Consider the following 19,697-nt stretch of genomic DNA (forward strand, 5'->3'; position numbering starts at 1 on the left):
ATGGGTTAGTCCAATTGTCCTCCCTCCATGAAAATCCTCCTGATTCCTGAGTGTGGTGTGGGGGGCATGAACAGTCCTGTGTAGGTAGCGTGGGAGAGAGAGAGCTGGACATAGAATTAAGAAGATCTGAGTGTGAATCCTTCAGATAAAAAATTAGCTACATGATCCCAAGCAAGTCACTTCACCTTTACTTCATTTTTCTCATCTGTAAAATGGGGATAATAATAGCCTCTGCCTTCCAGGGTTGTTGTGAGGACAAAATGAGATCATTGTAAATAGTAGAAATGTTGGTGATTATTATTAGTAACAATATTAATAATAATAACAATCCGTTGCCGAGTCTAATTGATTCTTCCCCTACAATATTTCTCCCATCTGTCCCCATCTCTCTCCTCATGAAGCCACCGCCTCAGTCCCAGCCTTTGTCTCCTCTTGCTTAGATTACCATGATAGCCTCCTACCTCATTCCTCACCTCAGTGGTTTTCTTCAGCTTAGATCTCACCATGCCACTATCTTGCTTATGGAGCTTCAGTGGCTCCCTCTTCCCTCCAGGATAAGATCAAAACCCCTCAATGAATAATGAATATATCTCAGAGCTGGAAGGGGCCTTAAAGACCATTTAGCCCAATTTACTTCAATAACGATAAAAATATTAATGGCTCACATTTGCGCAATGCTTTATGTTTACAGAATTCTCTGCACACGTTACACTGTCGTCTTCCTGCATTGTGGGAGTGAGGGGTGTAATGCCCCTGGGAGCTGGAAAGTCTGAGTAGAACTTTTTGGTCCTCTATTCAAGAAGTCTGGATTTTTTCTTTTTCTTTAATGGGGTATTTATGGTACCTTGTTGTAAATTTGGGGTTGTGTGCCTTTCTGAATGCCTTACTTTTTTCCGTCATCTGCTGGCCTCTGTGTGTTGTCTGCAGCTTCCACAAAACTCCCCCCAAAATTACCTGATGGGGAAGAGATAACTGTACTTCATTTGAATCAAATGTAACTGAGGACTGGCCCATAATAATAAGAGCTTGAATTAATATAACATTAAGGTTTGCAAAATGCCTGACAACTCTGATGCTCCTTTATTCTGACTACAGCCCTGGGAGGCAGGACTTTAATTATCTCCATTTTACAGATGAAACAGAGGGAAAATGACTTACCCTGGGGGCTCTTAACTAGTAAGTGAGGCCAGATTTGAACTCTGATGTGCCTAATTTCAGGTCCAGGCTCTAGCCCTGGTCCCATGGAGCTGCCTCTACATGCCTAATCCCTACAACAGGCACAGAAGTCTCTGCCTGTTGCCAGTCCACAGGCTTGCTAAGCCTTCTCCCCACTTCAGGACTGTCCTGTTGGCTTTATGAATGGAAATGAAATGGTTTTAAAATTGGCTGCTGAGCTGAAACAGAAAAGACTTGAATGGATGGGCAGACTTCTCTGGAGACTTTCAAGTAAGGAGAACAAATGGTTTGGGACTCCCATACAGGAACAGAGAGTCTTCTGCTTTCGTTCCCTCTGTGGTCGCCATGTGGCCACGAAGGCATCACTGCACTATTTTCTTTGCCTTCTTGTGGTTATTCTCTCTTGACCGTTGGTGAGGGAATATCAGGGATGAAATGGACCCAGGTATGGCCTTGTGATCTTCAGTGGGTCAGAGAGACAACAAAGGTTCCCTCAACAACCAGAGCTGGTAGTAGCAGTGGCAGATCCCTGAGTGACCTGTTTGATCTTTCTGCCTAAGAGTGGATTAACCCTGCAACTGAGACACTGGGTCCTACAAGCCAGGGAATGACTTATTCATTGGTTCTCCCACACCCAGCAGTGACCATTTGGGAAATCCCTCAAAGGCAGGAAAAAATTCCTCAGAAAAAGAATTTCCCCCCTCCCCATCATGTTGTTGTTTCTCTTCTTCTTTTCTTCTTCCTTTCATTTCTTCTTCTTTTCTTCTTCTTGTCCTTTTCTTTTCTTCTCATTTCTTCTTTTTCTTCTCTTCTCATTTCTTCTTCTTCTTCTTCTTCTTCTTCTTCTTCTTCTTCTTCTTCTTCTTCTTCTTCTTCTTCTTCTTCTTCTTCTTCTTCTTCTTCTTCTTCTTCTTCTTCTTCTTCTTCTTCTTCTTCCTTCTCTCTTCTTCTTTTGTGGGGGAGTTCTAACAATCACTTTAAATTTGATTCTACTTTCTTGGGACTGTGTGGTTCAGGGGGATGTATGTAGTCCTTGCTAGACCTTTTTGAAAATATCCCTTTGTAAAAGTTAATGGATTCTAACTGGTTAATTGTTATATTAGAAAGATGATGTCATTAAATGATATTGGGGCAACACATGAACGTAATTTATCACTTGCAGATCCTCAGGGTTACTACTAGAACCATGAAGGGGGAAGGAGTAGCTGCTCTCTGGGGGACTCAACCTCTGAATCCACTGTGAATGGGAAGAGAATGAATTCCAAAGATAATGCTTAACACAGAAAGCTAGGTTTAATAACAGTAAATATTTTAAATCTAGCCAGATATTCAGAGGGGCAATAGAGCTTTAAAAAACAACCAACCAAAATCAGGTTTAAAATTCACTTTTGATGCTGCTAAGTTTTGTAATATTTCAAATTATGTGCTAGGAAACAAGTTAAAGAATTGAGAATTTAATTCTTAGTTTCAGAGAACTCTATCAGATAATTTCCAAATGAAATGAACACACAGAAATCTAGTTTATACATAAGTTGCAAAAGATCTACACAATTTTGTTTCAGCTTGCTTTAGCAGAAAGATTATTAAGCATGATGATATTAATTTCAAGGAATCAAGGGAGAATCCTGAAGTAAGAAGGCTGACTAATTATCAAAGGCCCCTAAAAAGCCATTAATTCAGAATTTGTAATCACTTAAAGAAGTTTCAAAGGTTTGCCTTTCCTAAGAAAATCAGTTCCTCTTAAATCATTACATTAAACTGTGCTAAAAAGATCACATTCTATAAAGCTTGAAATATTAAACAGACATTTCTAAGTACTTTGAAAGTGTGTAATTAGAATTTGCTCTCTAGGTCTCTTTCCCAACATCCCATTTGTGTATTTATGCTAAAGTACTAAGGTAGGGACAATATAAGTTTTGTGTAGCTCTGCCGTCTGGCTCTCTGGTCCAAGGAAGGCAAGAGTGTAGGTTGGGTAAGAGCCAAACAGGAGAAGTTTACTTACATGGTCATTTTAAAGGTTTGTATTTTTGGGGGCAGCTGGGTAGCTCAATAAATTGAGAGACAGGCCTAGAGATGGGAAGTCCTGGGTTCAAATCTGGCCTCACACATTTCCCAGGTGTGTAACCCTGGGCAAGTCACTTAACCCCCATTGCTTAGTCCTTACCACTCTTCTGCCTTGGAACCAAAATACAGTATTGATTCCAAGACAGAAGGTAAGGGTTAAAAATTCTTTTTAATTAAAAAAAATTTTTTTTTGTACTTTGTTCTTTTATTTCTTCTATTTCAAGTGACTACTAATAAATCTTATAAAATATAATACTTGGAGTTATTGGATATTAATTTAAATCTTACATTGTTGGCAAACCACGAATTCATAGAATTCTTGATTTTTTTAAGCTAGCCTTTGAGAAAAAATAGGGAATAGATAAATTTTGCAAAGGTGCATTTCTTTACTGCCACTTCTGGTGCCCTGCTGCTTGCTCCTGCCATTTTTGTTTTGCCAGCCTGCCTACATGGTTTCATTTTCATGGCTTGAGGGGCTCCTGGCCAAAATGAATAAGCTGCTTCCTGCTGTAACCAACCCATGCTATCCACCCCAACTCCAGCCTGGCTAACCTAGCAGGCTTCCATACTCCCAGCTCTGAGGGTGGGGACTGAGGTGTCACGGGGCCACTGGCTTTACCCCTGGGGAGGGGAAGGGACAGAATTCTTCTCCAAAACATTCCTTGTGAGGCTTTTGCTCCTAGCCAATATATACTAGAGTAATGCCACCTTTGGACAGGAAGTAGATTTGCAACCAATTTAATAATTTGATTTTAAAAGCATGGCCCACTCTATGAAAGAACAGTGCATTACCATTTTAGGATATCTTTTCTTACTACCATTCCTGGGAGTACTTGTACTGATTGGATACTTTGAAATTTATCCATTCCTCCTCAAGAAAAAATGTATATTGAATAATTTCAAGATGCAGAAGGGAGATTCTACCCAGTCTCGGTAACACATCCAATATGGGGTTCATCCACACTTTGCTCAGTGTGGAAATCCCCCTTGGTATGGAGAACTCCAAAAGTGTGACCTAAAGAATCTAGCTGGATGATGATACTGGGGAGGGGAAGGAAACTCAATGAGTATGGAGGTGAATTTTAATCCTTTTCAGATTCCATTGCCTTATTGATGTTAACTATTTCAGTTTGTTCCCCTCCAAATAGTGAAGAAGTCTCTGTAACACAGCTATCAAAATTGGAGAAAAGGACGTTTGAATTAATTGTTCACATCCTGTCACATTTATTGTATTTGTTGATTGTTTGCTTCAAAATTTAATTTTGTTTTTAAGTTCACATATTAATCTAATCGATAATATTCTGTTATACAATGTCATTTTTAGCTACTGTGTTTTGGCCATTAGCTATATGTTCTGTTACATTGTCTTTATTTGTACCTTCCCCCTATGACTGGATTTGAGAATATACTATTGTAAAAGTCCATAAACAACTTGGACAAACCCTTTTCTGTGCAAACCATAGGTCCTTATGGATGCTGGGTTTGTCACCAGATCTATCAAGGTTATGTGTTGCCTAAATGGCCTTTTTTTCCTTTTTGATTTTGTTAATTGTCACATAGATGATGATGAATGGACTCCATCAAACTGGTTACGACTTATATGCAACCTTTAGAGAATTTAATGAGCCAAAAATCTCAATTGATTTTAAGCGGTCTTCAGAAGTGATTTTCAGAATCTAATAGCATCACTGCCTCTGATTTATCATTTGCCTACCTTTGAGTTGTGTGTAACAAAAGATAAGGATCTATTTAGTAGCTGAAGTGAAGTGCAATAGCACTATTTTATTCCCCACCTCCACATTTATAAAAAATGTAATGGCTGAGACATCAGAAGTGATTTTCACTATTATAATCCTCGCCTCCAAATTGCAATGGATGGGACATATAAATACATGCCTTTTACGGCTGTTACAGTCTCATACAAGAGGAGGGAGGTTTTCCAAGGGACTTGGTTACCCAGTGATGGGTTATAATCTCATCTGGGAGATGGGAAGGATTTCCCAGGGAGCTTCGTAACTCCTAGATGGCTCCTGGAGGGAGAATTTTCCCATGAAGCCTAGTAGCTTCTGGATGGTTTTTTATATTTGTAACTCTTTGACTTACTCCACCCTTCCACCAGAATGATCTTGATTCTTGGTGATATTTTAGACCCAAAAGGTTTTCATCAGCAGTGCAGAAGTTGGTGGTTGTTGTTTTTTTTTTCTGGACTCTCCTGACAAATTTTGGAATGATGGCAGTAATAGACTTTGTTAGAAACATCTCAGCTAAAGTTGACAGATTAGCTAGATCTGGAGAACTTGTGACAAGTATTCATGAGTTTCGAAGGTTTTTTAAATGTCACACAGCAATGGCTATAGAGACTCATGTGAACACTAATGATAGCAGGTTTGTTTGCTATTGTCATTAAATCAGCTCTTATGATTTTGGGGATTTGGGTACTTCTTTGAATGCGCATTAGCTTCTGTACTATTTTAAAAAGCTATTACTAGGTAAAAATCATGTACACTCACACTGTGGATCATGGCCAAGCTAAAAAGGATCTCATTTTTAAGTGAGAAGCCTTTGTATTGTGCCTCTATTGGCTGACACCTTTTCATAGAATGTGAACTATATATTTTTGATTTAAAAAAAATTCATTATTGCTTTTTCCTTGTATGTACAATAGAGTATTTCTTTTCTTTTTTCTCTAATTTTTTGTACTTGAAGTACATTACCAGTATTAATTTTTTTTAATTTTGCACTAGGATAAGTTTAAAATATTCATTAGCCCTAATGTCAATATATACCCCAAAGCTTTAGACTATGGAAACCTGTCATTAATTGTTAAATATTATAGGACTTTGATTAATGATTGTGTCTGATTCCAGGAGAAGGGATCACAAAAAAGCTACTGCACAGTGCCAAGGAGCACAAAGTTGATCTGCACAGTGCCTAGGACCTTACAAGGTCAAGAAGACCAACAAATCCTGGTGGGATTAATGAGATTCTGCACCAAGACAAGGGGCTTGAACTTTACTTTTGGTTCGATGAAGTGGCTATTTGCAAAGTCAGACATAGGATTCCCTTGTGCCAGGTCTATACTACTATCGAGTACCTCAGTTAAGCTGCCATTTTGGCTCCCCTATCCCTGAGAGCAAAAGTAAAATCAGACCAGAGAATGATATTTCTCTTCTGCTCCAAAAATCTAGTGCCTTTTCTCTTTTTCATTGTATGGCAATTTTCTGTAGTTCTGGTTGCTGATTGGATTAGTGCATAATTGCTAAAACAGGCTTCTGGGACATAAATCACTTTAATTGGGCCCTGATTCTAGGACCTGTTATAGGTTTATTCTTCCTTACTTAGAATTTTTACACATGAGACTTTGATATTTTATGTTTTACCCAGAAGTTACTTTTTACTCTTTTGTTTTTTTTAAATGTTTTAAATTTTATTTTGACAATTGATTCATATACCTCTTAACTCAGCCATGTATCCCAGGGTGATCCATGTGTTGGTCAACATCCTCCTTAGGGGGAATGCATAAACTTCTAGATTTATAAAAAATTTTCTTGTTTGAGAGTAATTTTAGGATAAGAAATTTGCTACCTCTATGCTGAGTGGATCTTATCCCCTCCCCCACCTGGGTAGCTTGACCTGTCCGTCAACATTCCTCCCATAACACCAGGTTTGCATCCATTACAGGCTGTATGTCAATAAAAGGGAGGGGACAGGTCTTTTCTGGGCTTTTGCTTTCTTTAATGGACACAAGGCTAGAGAAACAGGTGAGGGGAGAGAAAGATAAATGGAGGCTAGGACACATGATTTGAGATCTTAGAGTAAGGCGGAAAAGTTTAACTTTAGTCTTATTTACTCTTTCTATGAATAAACTTTATAAATTAATATCTGAGTAGAAATATTAACTTAATTCTTACACTTCCCTGAATCAAGAAAGTGAACTGTTTGGAGAAGGTACCATGGAGATGCCTGCAGAAACCATACACTGCACTAGAAGATCCAGAATGAACTTTGGGATGGAGTGAATTGAACTCTGTGTGTGTGTGTGTGTGTGTGTGTGTGTGTGTGTGTATGTGGTGTGATATTGAAATCACTTTAAAAGACTGATATATATTCATTTAGGGTCGCCAAGGAATTCACTTATGTAATTCCTAAATGAAACACTCAAGTCAGCTGCCAAATTTTTATGGTGTTTTAATTACAACAGGAGGAAGAAAATATTAGAGGGAGGGAGGGAGGGGGAGGGGGAGAGAGAGAGAGAGAGAGAGAGAGAGAGAGAGAGAGAGAAGGAAAAAGGGAGAGAAGGAAAGACATTTAACTCAGAACCACTCTGGCTCAGGCTGAACCAAAGCGGACGTTAAGGCCTTGGATAGCCAACGCAGGGAAAGAGATAGTCCTTATCACTCATGTGACTTTCTGAAGGAAAATAATCTGTGGGGCTCCTCCAACCTCAAGCACCAGCCTCTAACTGAACTCTAGCCCTCTTCACAGGAAGTCCTGAGAACTCCAAAGGCTGTTCTCTACCTCACTTCCTGTGTCTCACATGTGCCAATGGTGGCTCTAGCTTGACTTAGAACTGCTCAGAGGTCTGTCCTTTTTTTGCACATGTCTGTTGAAGGCCATATTCTCAAATAATTAAATCTTGAGTTTGCTGTAGCCCTTCCTAAACTTGTTACACTGAGTAGGGTGGAGAATGTAGTTTCCAAGACCCGATTCTGTTATTCCAAGTATCTCTATTGTTATTGGTCAGGAAATAGCTAAATCCCATCTTCTAATGAATGGTCTGAATAAGGTGGAATAGTTTTGAAATTCACAGTGGGTGAATGCATTTATTTTGATCATACTCTTATGCTAAAGGGGGCTGCCCCCTTATTGGCTTTTTTGTCAATGAGCCTAGCAATCATTAGTTTGTTTTCTTTCTCTTTTATTCCCCTCTTATTGCCAAATGATTATAATTTCCCTTTAGAATGTGCAATATTGTATGTACCTCTAGTTAAAGAGCTTTAGAGATATAAGTTGATCAGGTGTATTGATTCATTGGGGAAACAAGCATGTAAGTCTGGGAGATTTCCATATGCTTGTTTCCCAATGAAATCACAAGGAGGATTGTGTAATTAGAATTTGTTCCTCAGGACTTTCTCTCCCAGCACCTCATTTGAATATTTACTCCATCGTACTAACATATGGAAGATATAAATTTTGTGTAGCTCCATCCTCCGGCTCTCTGTTCCTGGGAAGATGGGTGTGTAGGTTAGGTGAGAGCCAGGAAGGAGAAGTTTACTCACATGGTCATTTTCAAATTTTGTACTTTGTTCTTTTATTTCTTGTACTTCAAATTATTACTAATAAATCTTATAAAATATAATGCTTAGAGTTATTGGATATTAATTTAAATCTTATAAAAGCATCTGTTTACATGCAAAATTAATAAAACTAATTAAAATTTATTCTAATAATGAAAACAGGTTTCTTAGAACTTAGCTATATTGGGGATACAAACAAAACCCAAACCTTTCTTGCCTTTAAGGAGATTATATTCTACTGATCCTTTATTATACAGATGAGGAAACTGAGTGATCCCCTGTCCATGATCACACAGGAGATTAGGAAATGCCTGTCTGTAAGGCAGGATGAGGCAGTGGGTAGCCTTAGGAAGTCCTTGTCGTCATTCAGTCATTTTCAGCAGTGCCTGACTCTGTGATCTTATTTGAAACTTCTTTGGAAAAGATCCCAAATGGCCTGTCATTTCCTTCTCCAGTTCATTTTACAGATGAGGAAACTGAGGCAAACAGGATTACGAGACTTGCCCAGCGTTACACAGCTAGTAAGTGTTTGAGGCTGGATTGGAACTTGTCTTACTGATTCTATACCTGGTTTTCTCTCCATGGCAGCTAGTCTTAGGAACACCTAGGTTTAGATTCCATCTCTTATACATATCAACAGGGTGACCCTGGGCAACCTCTCTAAGTCTTAGTATTTCATCTCTAAAATGGTGCTGGTCACACCCATAAAAACTTGAGACCTGAATGAGGTAATAATGAATATGCAAACTTGAAAGCTCTCTAGAAAAGCCATCTATTATTCTATTATGGTAACCTTTCTAGAGGGTGCAAAGAAATATCAACTATGGTTTTTACCCTCAGAGTTTGCCGTCTATTTGGGGAGGCCAAATATAAACACAAATAGGAGAGTTGGAAGAGACCTCAATGATGGGTGTTTAGAACCTTTCCACTAAAAGGATATCCACCATAACGTACCCAAGGAAGAAGAAGCCAGCAGCCCTTCCTCGTAGCCATCAGGCAGAAAAGGAGTGAGCTTGAAGGATGGTACGCATGGTAGAGGAGGGGGAGGGAGTGAAGAAAGGTATAGACACCCAGATCCGTGCCTCTAGGAGGGCCCAGAATGCCTCTGGAGCTGGAGCCAGGAAGGATGATGAGCTAAGGAAGACAGGTGCCTTGGATGGACAGGACCAATGGCAAATTGTGGAACTGCTCTTTGCCATCTAAAGACTCCAACGAATGATTTGTATTTGTTTTGGCCATTCTCTCGGACCCTTTCCTGAGCACTTAGCATGTTAGAATTGTGACTAGTTACTTGTGAATGTGTGTGATTCTCTGCTTTAGCCTTCAAGCTCTGTGAGGATCAGAGGATTATAGAGGAGGAAGGGGCTTACGGCTCGACTCCTCCAATGCTGTAATTATTCAGGGAAAACAGGCTAAGTGAATGTCAGGCAAGATTCAAGACCAAGAAGGAAAATGGGGAGGGGGAGTGGAAAGGATCAGAAACGCACATGGGAGAGCAGAGTTCAGTTTAATTGAATTCAATTCCGTCAGTCAACCAGCTATTATTAACTGCCTACTATGTACAAGAGCAGTTGCTAGTCAGCTGGGCTTCTCTCCCTTTTTACCCCCAAGATAGATCTGAGATTTCCCAGAGAGAAGGAATTCCTTGGGCACCTGCTCTGCACTTGTCCAGGATCCTACAGAACCTGGTCTCTGTGACTCTGAGGCCAGCCCTCCCTCTCCTACATCCACTGCCATTAGAGTGGGAGCTCTTGGAGGTCAGGGATTGCCTTTTGCCTCTCTTGGTATCCCCAGTGCCTAGGACGATGCCTGTTTCATAGCAGTAACTTAAGTGTTTATTGACTGGCTGGGGATATAATGAATCAATGATCCTTTACTAGGTGTTTGCTCAGGATTAGGCAACGTACTAAACTCTGGGGCTACAGATACAGTTGAGCAATCCAGAGTCCCAGTCTTCCAAGAGCTTACATTCCAATAGGGCATGGAAGGGAGCCCCAAAAGATGCATTTTTGAAATGCCTGGGAAGAGACACGAAAGTCTAATTTGAGGCATGAAAGAGCCGAAGTCCCAGAGCAGAACTGTGGAGTTCTGGATTAGAGTCCAATTTCTAGGGAGAAGGAGTTAAGAAGCATAGCTGGAGTGCAGATGGCCTGCTTGGTCTGGTGAGGAAGCTGGGGATAAAATCGTGTTCCTTCCCCATCCAATATGGCGGCCCCTAGGAGAGGAGCACGGGTCCCATGGGAACCTCAGTGAAATCACCAGTCTAACCAGTGTGCCAAGCACTGAGAGAAAAGGTAGCCATCCTGTCCTCATTTTTACAGCTCTGCATGTACGTAAAAATGTTCGACAAACGTCGGAGCCCCGGGGCAATCTCTGTGCTGGTGATCGCTGGCACCGTCCTTCCCGCCAGTCCCTCCAAGTCTGAGGAGCTGACTGGGGCCACAGCCTCTGGAGTCTGATGAGGACACGGCCAGTCAGCACGGAACACCTCCCGGGTCTGTCTGCGAGCTTGGTTCCCCCCACACCAGCACTGCCCCTCGGGCTCCATTCCCAGCACAGCACGGGCAATCAGAGGATGCCAGGGAAGAGGCGGGCAAAGGTTAATGGACCGCCTCGTTGGGCGGCAGTAATTCTCTCCTTATCCACAGGCCAGATAGGGAGGACAAAACCGCTGTGTGAGCTTCTCCCGAGGCCCCCCTGACCTCCACCATCATTTGGAGAAATCAGCCTTGCTGGAGGTCAGACACACAGCCCTGTTTAGCCTTCTCGTCTCCATGGCAACCTGCTCCCAGGCCCCTTCGGAGGAGCGATTTCCAATGGAGCTATATTGAAAGTGGCTTTCTGACATGTACAATCCTGTTCATTAGGACTGAGGGAAGACTAAAGAGCCTGGGAGCCGGGAGCCGGCCCGTGACAGCACTCAGAGGGAAGGACAATGGCTTTTCCATTCGCCCCCCCAGCGGCATTTATCTCCATCCATTTTACTCAAGGAAAAGCTACCCAGAGGAAGATGTTTGTGGATGTGGAGAAGGAAAATGGCTCCGTTACGTCATTCCCCAATAGTGGACGCGGTGGCGTGGGGGTGGCCACGCGCTCTGGGTCACACGCACTGAGACCACTATTGGGGAACGAGACCACGGAGCCATCTTCATGCATATTAGGGTCTGAAATGGGTGGTTGGGCATTTTCTTTTAACCGCTGCCCTACTTACAGCTTTACCTGTTTATTTTGGATTTTTACTTAGTGTTGAACTATTGCCTAATGAATTCGGATTGATAAGAATTAGGAACATCACGTATGGCTTATGGTTGTGCTCCTTCAGGAGGAGAGAAGCCGCTGGGGCAGGGAGTGTCCCACTTGGGGGCGGGCACACAGTGGGCACTTTAAAATGCTTGTGGGATTGAATGGTCCCGAAGCGGAGTTCTTGAGTGGGGCTTACTGGACATTCCACACCGAATATCTATGCCTTTTGGATAGAAGCTTTTCAGGAAAAGGAGGAAAACGGAGGCGAGCTGGAAGAACAGAGACTGGGCAGCTGTTGTAGAGGCCATCAGAGCCTCGAGAATGCGGGAAACGTTGACTTAGGACGCGCTTAATCTGCAGAAAGCACGTCCAGTCCCTGGCAGGCAGGGGTGGGAGAAGTCATGGCCCTCCCTTGGAAGGGCTGGTGGTCCCACGGAGGAGGGAAGCCCCAACGAGGCCCATTGAGACTCAATGCCAAGAAAAACTCCCCAACAACGAAAGCTGCCCACCGTGGGATGGGCTGTCTCCTGTCACCCGCATGGCCTGCCCTAGTCCTGACTCCGCCACACATGGGCTTCAACTCCCAAATTTAGTGAAATAGAGACCCTGAGAATCATGGTGTGATCATCTGGCATCATACCATGGGCTTGTTAGAGAAAACAAAGGATCCCATGTCAACTGGGAGGAAAGGTGGTTCGCTGCCTGGGAGAATCCTGGCAGCCCCCCGGGGGAGTTGGCATTTGAATGGAGGTGCCAGGTGCAAGCAGGGGTCTCCTAGAAAGGACACCCTCCCAGACCTAGAAATGGCAGCAAATGATCCCAATGATAGAGTTTTCTAAGAGAGACAGACAGAAAGACAGAGATGGGACTATCTGTTCCTTTCAGCTCTCTAGCTAGAGGGAAAGAAAAGTTCATGATGGTTTCTGGACATTTTGGGCTACAGAAAAACTCATTGTAGGGGGCAGCTGGGTAGCACAGTGGATGGAGAATTAGGAGGTCTTGGGTTCAAATGTGGCCTCAGACACACCCCAGCTAGGTGACCCTGGGCAAGTCACTTCACTCCCATGGCCCAGCCCTTACTGTTCTTCTGCCTTGGAGCCAATACACAGTATTGATTCCAAGACAGAAGATAAAGGTTTAACAAGAAAAACCCATTGTATAAAGAAATATGCTCCCAGGTCCAAGCCCGGCTAATGCTTGCCGTAACAGGGCAGAGGGCCCGTGTCCCAGCAGATAGAGAACTGGCCTCCCAGTCAGGAGGACGCACTCAAACCCAGCCTCGGAGAGTTACTGACCATGTTTTAGTCTCTCCCTCGCTGGGTTTCCTCGACTACAAAAAGGGGATAACAAGAGCTCTCCCTCCCAGGGTTGCTGTGGAGATCTAATGAGGTCCTCTCTGTAAAGGGTTTAGTGCTTGGCACATCCTAGGCACTTAATGAACGCCTGGTTTTCTTCTCCCTCCCATACTCCTCTTCCAGAGCAGAGGCTGGCACCCAAATGGGGAGCCCCCAGGCCGCCTAAGGCAGGGCATCCCCCTCCCCCAAATTAAAACGTATGCGCTCTTGCGCAGTGGCATTGGCCAGGAACCAGCTGTTCTCCCCATCGTGGATGACATGGCGAGACCGTGCCTCAAACAATAAAAAAGCAAGTCCTGTTTCAGAAATGTATTTCCTGTGCCCGCAGGCGGCTCTCTACAGTCTGAATCCAGGAAAGGGCAGCTCTAAGGCGCCACGCTGAGCACTAGAGGGGGAGGCAAAGGACAAAAGGAAAAGACTGGACAGAGTTGGAGGGGAGAGTGTGAACCCTCAAAGGGCTTCCTTTCTCCTGGGGACCAGGGTCTGAGCCGCCAACATGGGCCTCTCTGAGAAATCATTGGCCCCTGGAGGTCAGAAGAAGGCAAAGACAATCACAATCTATCCTGACGCAGTCTTTGCCCCACCTGGATGAAAGCTCGATGCCAGCCCCCCGGGGAAATGTCAGGGGCTCCCTTACCATGGAGGGGTTCATGAATTCTTCCAAATAGCCCCGGCACAGCTTGCGATCCCAGTCATCCGTGATGTGGCCGCCATACATGATCTCACCAAAGAGGTAACGCAGGTCTTCCCACGGGACCTGGGCAAGCACAGACGAGCACGGGTGAACCTCCAGCCAGGCAAACACCAACCCCAGAAAGAACCAGTCCAGCAGTAGGCCCAAAGCATTCCAGGTCTGGAGCCGGAATCCCTTGTTAGGGGAGGATGCCGTGTCTGGAGAGATGTGAATTTTAGATTTACTCCACCCTGCTTAGTCTAACAAAACAGGAATGTCTACACCCCTACTTAAGGATTAAGTGTTGAGAAGGATGGCCTATGACAGACATGTGCTAGCAAATGACAAATCAGAAACAGCTGACAGATCCCTGGGCTGTCCTAAGTCAAGCTTAAGCTACCATTGGTACATGTGAGATGCAGGAAGTGATGTAAAACTGTCTATATATTTCGCATCACTTCCTCTCTCTGGCCTCTTTTCACAGAGAGGTGGCTGGCGGCAGCATGCTTAGTGTCTTGGCATCTTGGCATGGCGGCAGCTATTGTCCGGGTTTGGCGGTGAGAGTCCTTGATACTCTACTGGAGGAAGCTTAGTAGCCGAGTTCAGGTGACACATCTTCACTGAGCTCTCTTGGAGTTTAGGCTGATTCTTTTCTCCTTTACCTTCCAAACGCTATCCTCTTTCTGAAAAAAACCTCGTTTTGGAGGTCTTTGAACTTCTTCTGGCACAGGCCAGGCAGGAGAAATCCTATACCCTTTCACTTTCTCTTCTCCTTAATTTCTTCCCTCTATATTAATTAAATCACCATAAAATTTCCAAACTGACTTGGGTATTTTATTTGGGATATTCCCTGGCAACAAGATTAATGTAGATTAAGTCACAACCCTAAAATTACCCTTACAGAGAATTGGCCTTGGAGAAGTCTCCAGCACAGAGGCGTGAGTGGAAAATGACTTCAAAGCACCCGGTACATAAAAGAAGCTTTGTGTACAAAAATGTGCGCCCAGCACGTGGCTCCGATATTTTACATTTTCTCCCTTGAAAGGTAGGGGGTGCAGGGGTTGGTCTTAGAGACAAAACAAGTCAGGTTCAAATTCTGTACCTCATCCTTTTTTAAACTATTCCCTTCCATCTTAGAATCAACACTCTCCATGGGTTCCAGGGCAGAAGAGCAATTAGGGCTGGGTCATGGGAGTGAAGTGATTTGTCCAGGGTCACCCAGCTAAGAAGTGTCTGAGGCCAGATTTGAATCCAGGACCTTCTGTGTCTAGGTCTGGCTCTCCATTCACTGAGCTACTCTGATTTCCCTTAGCTGATCTTTTTTGGCTTTATGGTTGTAGGTAAGTCACCTGAACCTTTCCAGAGCCTCAGGAAATTCTCCAAGTCTTAAGGGCATCTGACGAAGGGAATCTTCACACCAGAAATGGAGTCATGGTGACCCAATAGAAAGGATGCTGTCTCCGATGTCCAGTGCAGGACCTGGATTCAGATCTCTCCTTACTTCCTGTTTCACCATGGGATCGTTCCTCCTCCCCCAGCCTTAGTTTCCTCCTCTGTAAAATGAGGGGGTGGCCCGGACGGCCTCTCAGACCCCTTTCTGCCCTCATCACTACCCCCTCCAAACAGCCTGTGTGGGGCAGGATGGGAATTCAAAGCATGCCTTCTCTGTCCAAGATTCTGTTTTCTCTCTGGCCAAGAAGCCATCGGCGGGTCCGTGCCTGGTTCAGCCCGTCAGAGCAGAGAGACAAGGAGGAGGCAGCCAGGGCATCCAGGAACACGGCCTGGGTTGGGATGGGTTCAGGATTCAGATAACTGCAAAGGGTTCTCAGTGTGGATCCCTCGGCAGAATTCTACTCGGTGCCTTCTGCAGGGGAGGCTGGACCATGGACGTAGCAGGAGTCACAGTGACCCTTCTGTAGCTGGCTCAGCAGGACACGAGGGCTCCTCCTTCCCTTCCCTGCCCTCTAACTGGGGGTGAGACTGACCTCTCAGCTGCTCAGGTAAAAACGTAACTACGGCCTCCCTTTGGTTCATGATCGGGATGAAGCGGAGCAGCGAGAAGCTCTTGGGTTCTGGCGAGTGAGTGGCAACCACCACGGACTTCGAAGGCAGCTTTTCCTTTAAGCCTGCTTGCTCCAGAGAGGCAAGTAAAGGAGCAAATGGTCTGGCCAGATGAGCTCCCCAAGGGAACCTCGTCTCCTGGAGGTGAAAGGTCAGCCAAGTCATCCTGATTTCACTTTCATTCCAGGGATGTGTTTTGAGGGATGTCTGCTGGGATGCTGGGGGTCTGCACCTCCTATCCGTCCCTGGGCATCACTGGGCTTGTGCTCATTCCCCAAAGGGAACAAGCACTTCCCGAACACCAACGTGTTTCCGGCCTGATAACCTGTGAGCTACGTGGCCGCCGTCATTGACTCTTTGGGCCCAAGGATAACACTTAACATTTATTCCTCCTGGATTTCAGCTTCTTGAACGAGAGCCTATTTTGGCCTTTCAAGGTTTTGGAATCTTGAATCTGTCATTCTTCCTATTAGTGGCCCTTCCTCAACTCCTGTGAGATGCCACTCTGCTGACCCCCCTCCCCCTCTCCCCTCCGTTTTCTCATGTGCCAAATGAGGGAATGGACTTGGGGAGCTCCGAGGCCTCTCCTGGCTCCTCGCCTGGGTTCCTGCGACCCAACGTTTAACGAGTGACCTTCAAATGCCTAAAAGCACAATCTAGTCTTTTCAGGGACTGGTTTTTTCCTGGCAATTTTCCCATAGATGAATCCAACAAAAGGCTCTTTGGGCACATCCAGAAAGCCGGTCCCCCGAAAGATGGGCTTTAGAGATGGCTAGTAAAGCCCTGGTCTTGACCTTTTATGCCTCCCACGTGCACATCAATCATTGTCAATTGTTCGGCATTTACTGAGTACCAACCACATACATGAGATAAAATTTGTAAAGTATTCTGCAAACCATAAGCACTTATAAATGGCAGTAGTGGTTATTATTATTATTGTTATTATAGTCAAGCACTTTGCTTAATGCTGGGGATACAAAACAAAACAATTCTTTTCCTCAAGGAGAACACATTTGATTGGTGGACAACATGCAAACAATCAGTTACGTACAAGAAGAGAGACAAAGTGAATAGAGTGTTGGGCAGAATGTCAGAAGACCTGAGTTCAAATTCAGCCTCAGACATTTCCTAGCTATGTGATCCTCAGCAAGCCTCCATTTCCTCATCTATAAAATGGGAGCTAGAGATAGCAATGTGGCAGCTGGATGGATCAGTGGATAAAGAGCAAGAGCTAGAGATGAGAGGTCCTGAGTTCAGATTTGGCCTCAGATTCTTTCTGGCTGGGTGATCTTGGGCAAGTCACTTAACCCCATTGCTCAGCCTTTACCACTCTTCTGTCTTGGAACCAATATTATGTATTGATTCTAAGATGGAGGGTAAGAGTTAAAAAAAACACACACAAAACCAACAAAAAACAATAGCATGCCCCTCCGGGGTTGCCATGAGGCACCAGGAGAGCACAGTGCCTGGCACATAGTAAGCTCTTTATGGATGTTTGTTTCCCTTTTCCTATAGAGGAGATAGAAGGTAATATCAGAGGGAGACATCGAGTCATCCCTGCCTTCAGGAGACTTCCCTTCCACTGGCTTTGGAAGGCTAGGTTCAAGCTCAACTTGTCCAGGCACTGAGTTCTTTTCTGCCAACGCTCTGGCTTCCTTGGCTTCCGCGAGGTCTCCGCTAAAATCTCCCCTTGTACAAGAAGGCTCGTTTGAGCATAGACACTGTCTAGAACTTGCCTGCACAGGGTTGGTTGGATGTTGTCTCCTCCATGGAAACTTTAATTCCTCGAGGTCAGGGGCTGGTTTTTGCATTTCTTGGTATTCCCAGTGCCTGACACACAGTAGGTGCTTTTTGCATTTCTTGGCATTCCCAGTGCCTGGTGCATAGTAGGTGCTTTTTGTATTTCTTGTTGTTCCTAGTGCCTAGTGGACAACAGGTGCTTTTTTGCATTTCTTGATATTCCCAGTGCTTGGCACACAGTAGGTGCCTTTTGCATTTCTTGGTATTCTCAGTGCCTGGCACATAGTAGGTGCTTCATCAATGCCTGTTGACAGACAGACTGGGATATCACTAGCAGCTGGTGGGACCTGGGGAAGGTCTCTTTTGGGGTGAGATTCTGGCTGTTTTTATCTTGAGGAAAGCCAGAGCAATCAGGTCATTTGGGATCAGTTTCCTGATCTGAATAGGAAGGAGAGGCTTTTATAGCATGTGTTGAGTCCTGAGGAAGCCCACAGCATTTAGGCTCATTGAGGGCAGCGACTGTGGCTTTCTTCTTAGCAGGGAGAGGCCCGTGGGAGCCCAGATCCAGGGCGTCGCTTGTGGGGTGTGCTGAAGGATCACATTTTACACGGACTCCAGCCCGACGCTCCCATTTTGAAGATGGGGAAATGGAGGCAAGGAGGAGCCAAGTGGAATGTGAGTCCAAGTCAGCAACGCATTCAGGGCTCTCCTTTCGGTGCAGGACCCTGGAGAGCGGCAGACCCAGCCTGGGCGCCAAGTTGGCCTGAAATCCTCCTGTAATTTGCCTTGAGCTCGGAGAAAGTCATCGCAAGGTGGCCGCGCTAATACATAATAATGACACATGCAGGAAATACACCATTATTTATGCATGTGACGTGCTGTAAATTGCTTCCATCATCGGAACTAATTGGAGTGATTATTAATGCGGGGTTATGGACTGTCAGGACTGCTGTCTGTAATTACATTTGTGCAAATGCTTCATTACCTGCCTAATGAATCTGGCATACATGCGCGTGTAAACCACTGTTTTTGTTAACATAATGAAGGACATTTTTTTTTCTTTTTGCTTAGCTGCCTCCGTGGAACTGGGCTGACCTGGACGTCGAGGTTCAGCCTCCAGAACCGCTTCCCCCCCTGCAGGAGCTCCTCGACGGCCAAATGGCGGATGTCCACCGCCGGCCGCCGGGCACCCAGGCTCTCCCTGCCCTCCTCCTCCCCCCCCCCCCAGGGGTGCTGGGCAGACCCCCTACCTTCGCGCTGGCCTCCAAGTAGTTGTAGAGGATGTCAGCACAGATGGTGAGATCGCCGGGGTTGAAAGGGTAGCTCCTGTTCCAGCCCTGAGCACCGAACTTCCGCCTCCCAGCCACGCAGGCGTGGAAGTAGCACAGGGAGAAGAGGATGCTCTTGAATTCCTGGTCCTTGGAGCACGACTCCAGGGTGTCCTGGCACAAGAGGGAGAGAGGCCGGGGTCAGCGACCCGAGAAGCTTTCAGTCTCACAGCTGGGATTGGTCTCCCGAGAAGGGGGTGAATCCCACTCGAGATGCTTCCTCACTGAGTGAGCCCAGACAAGTCACGGAAACTCTTTTTGCCTCAGTTTCTTTATCTGCAAATTGGGGGCCAGAATCGCTCCTCCCTCCTGGGATGTTGTCAGGACCACACACACACACACACACACACACACACACGGGTGGGCACATTTTAAAATTCTACAAAAGCTGTATCCACTCACAGGAAGAGGGAAGAAGGTCAGTGGGAAGCCTTTTCTGCCTTGACATGTGAGATAATGGAGCAAGGGCTGAATTTTGAGCCTAGGGACCTGAGTTCAAAACTGGACTATTCCCCTTACTCTGTCAGATGACTCTGATCCCTGGAACCTCTTGAGTCTCAGGCCTTAAATGTATCCAATGAGGAGGGGTCTTTCTAATTCTAAATCTATGCTTTTAAGAAAAAAGGATGGGGGCAGCTGGGTAGCATAGTGGATAGAGTGCTAGATCTGGAGTCAGGAGGTCCTGCGTTCAAATCTAGCTTCAGACACTTCTTAGTTGTGTGACCCTGAGCAAGTCACTTAACCCTGATTGTCTAGCCCT

At 44.9% G+C, this 19,697-nt stretch overlaps 1 protein-coding gene across 8 annotated transcripts in view; it reads right to left on the reverse strand.

Annotated features, from left to right (window-relative positions):
* DNAH11 (dynein axonemal heavy chain 11) overlaps nucleotides 1–19,697 on the reverse strand; it is a 272,410-nt gene that overhangs the window by 10,150 nt on the left and 242,563 nt on the right. For 6 of the 8 annotated variants that reach the window (XM_056800511.1, XM_056800512.1, XM_056800510.1 and 3 more), the window contains 2 exons: nucleotides 18,860–19,051; nucleotides 13,773–13,892 (listed from right to left, as the gene is read on the reverse strand). In XM_056800511.1, coding sequence (XP_056656489.1) covers nucleotides 13,773–13,892; nucleotides 18,860–19,051 — 312 coding nt within the window. Of the gene's footprint in view, nucleotide 1; nucleotides 6,990–7,497; nucleotides 13,660–13,772; nucleotides 13,893–18,859; nucleotides 19,052–19,697 lie in introns of those variants that run through there. The other 2 variants (XM_056800514.1, XM_056800513.1) reach the window with 2 other exon arrangements.

The sequence above is a fragment of the Monodelphis domestica genome, chromosome 5 (assembly GCF_027887165.1).
Source record: "Monodelphis domestica isolate mMonDom1 chromosome 5, mMonDom1.pri, whole genome shotgun sequence".
Taxonomy (NCBI): Eukaryota; Metazoa; Chordata; class Mammalia; order Didelphimorphia; family Didelphidae; genus Monodelphis; species Monodelphis domestica.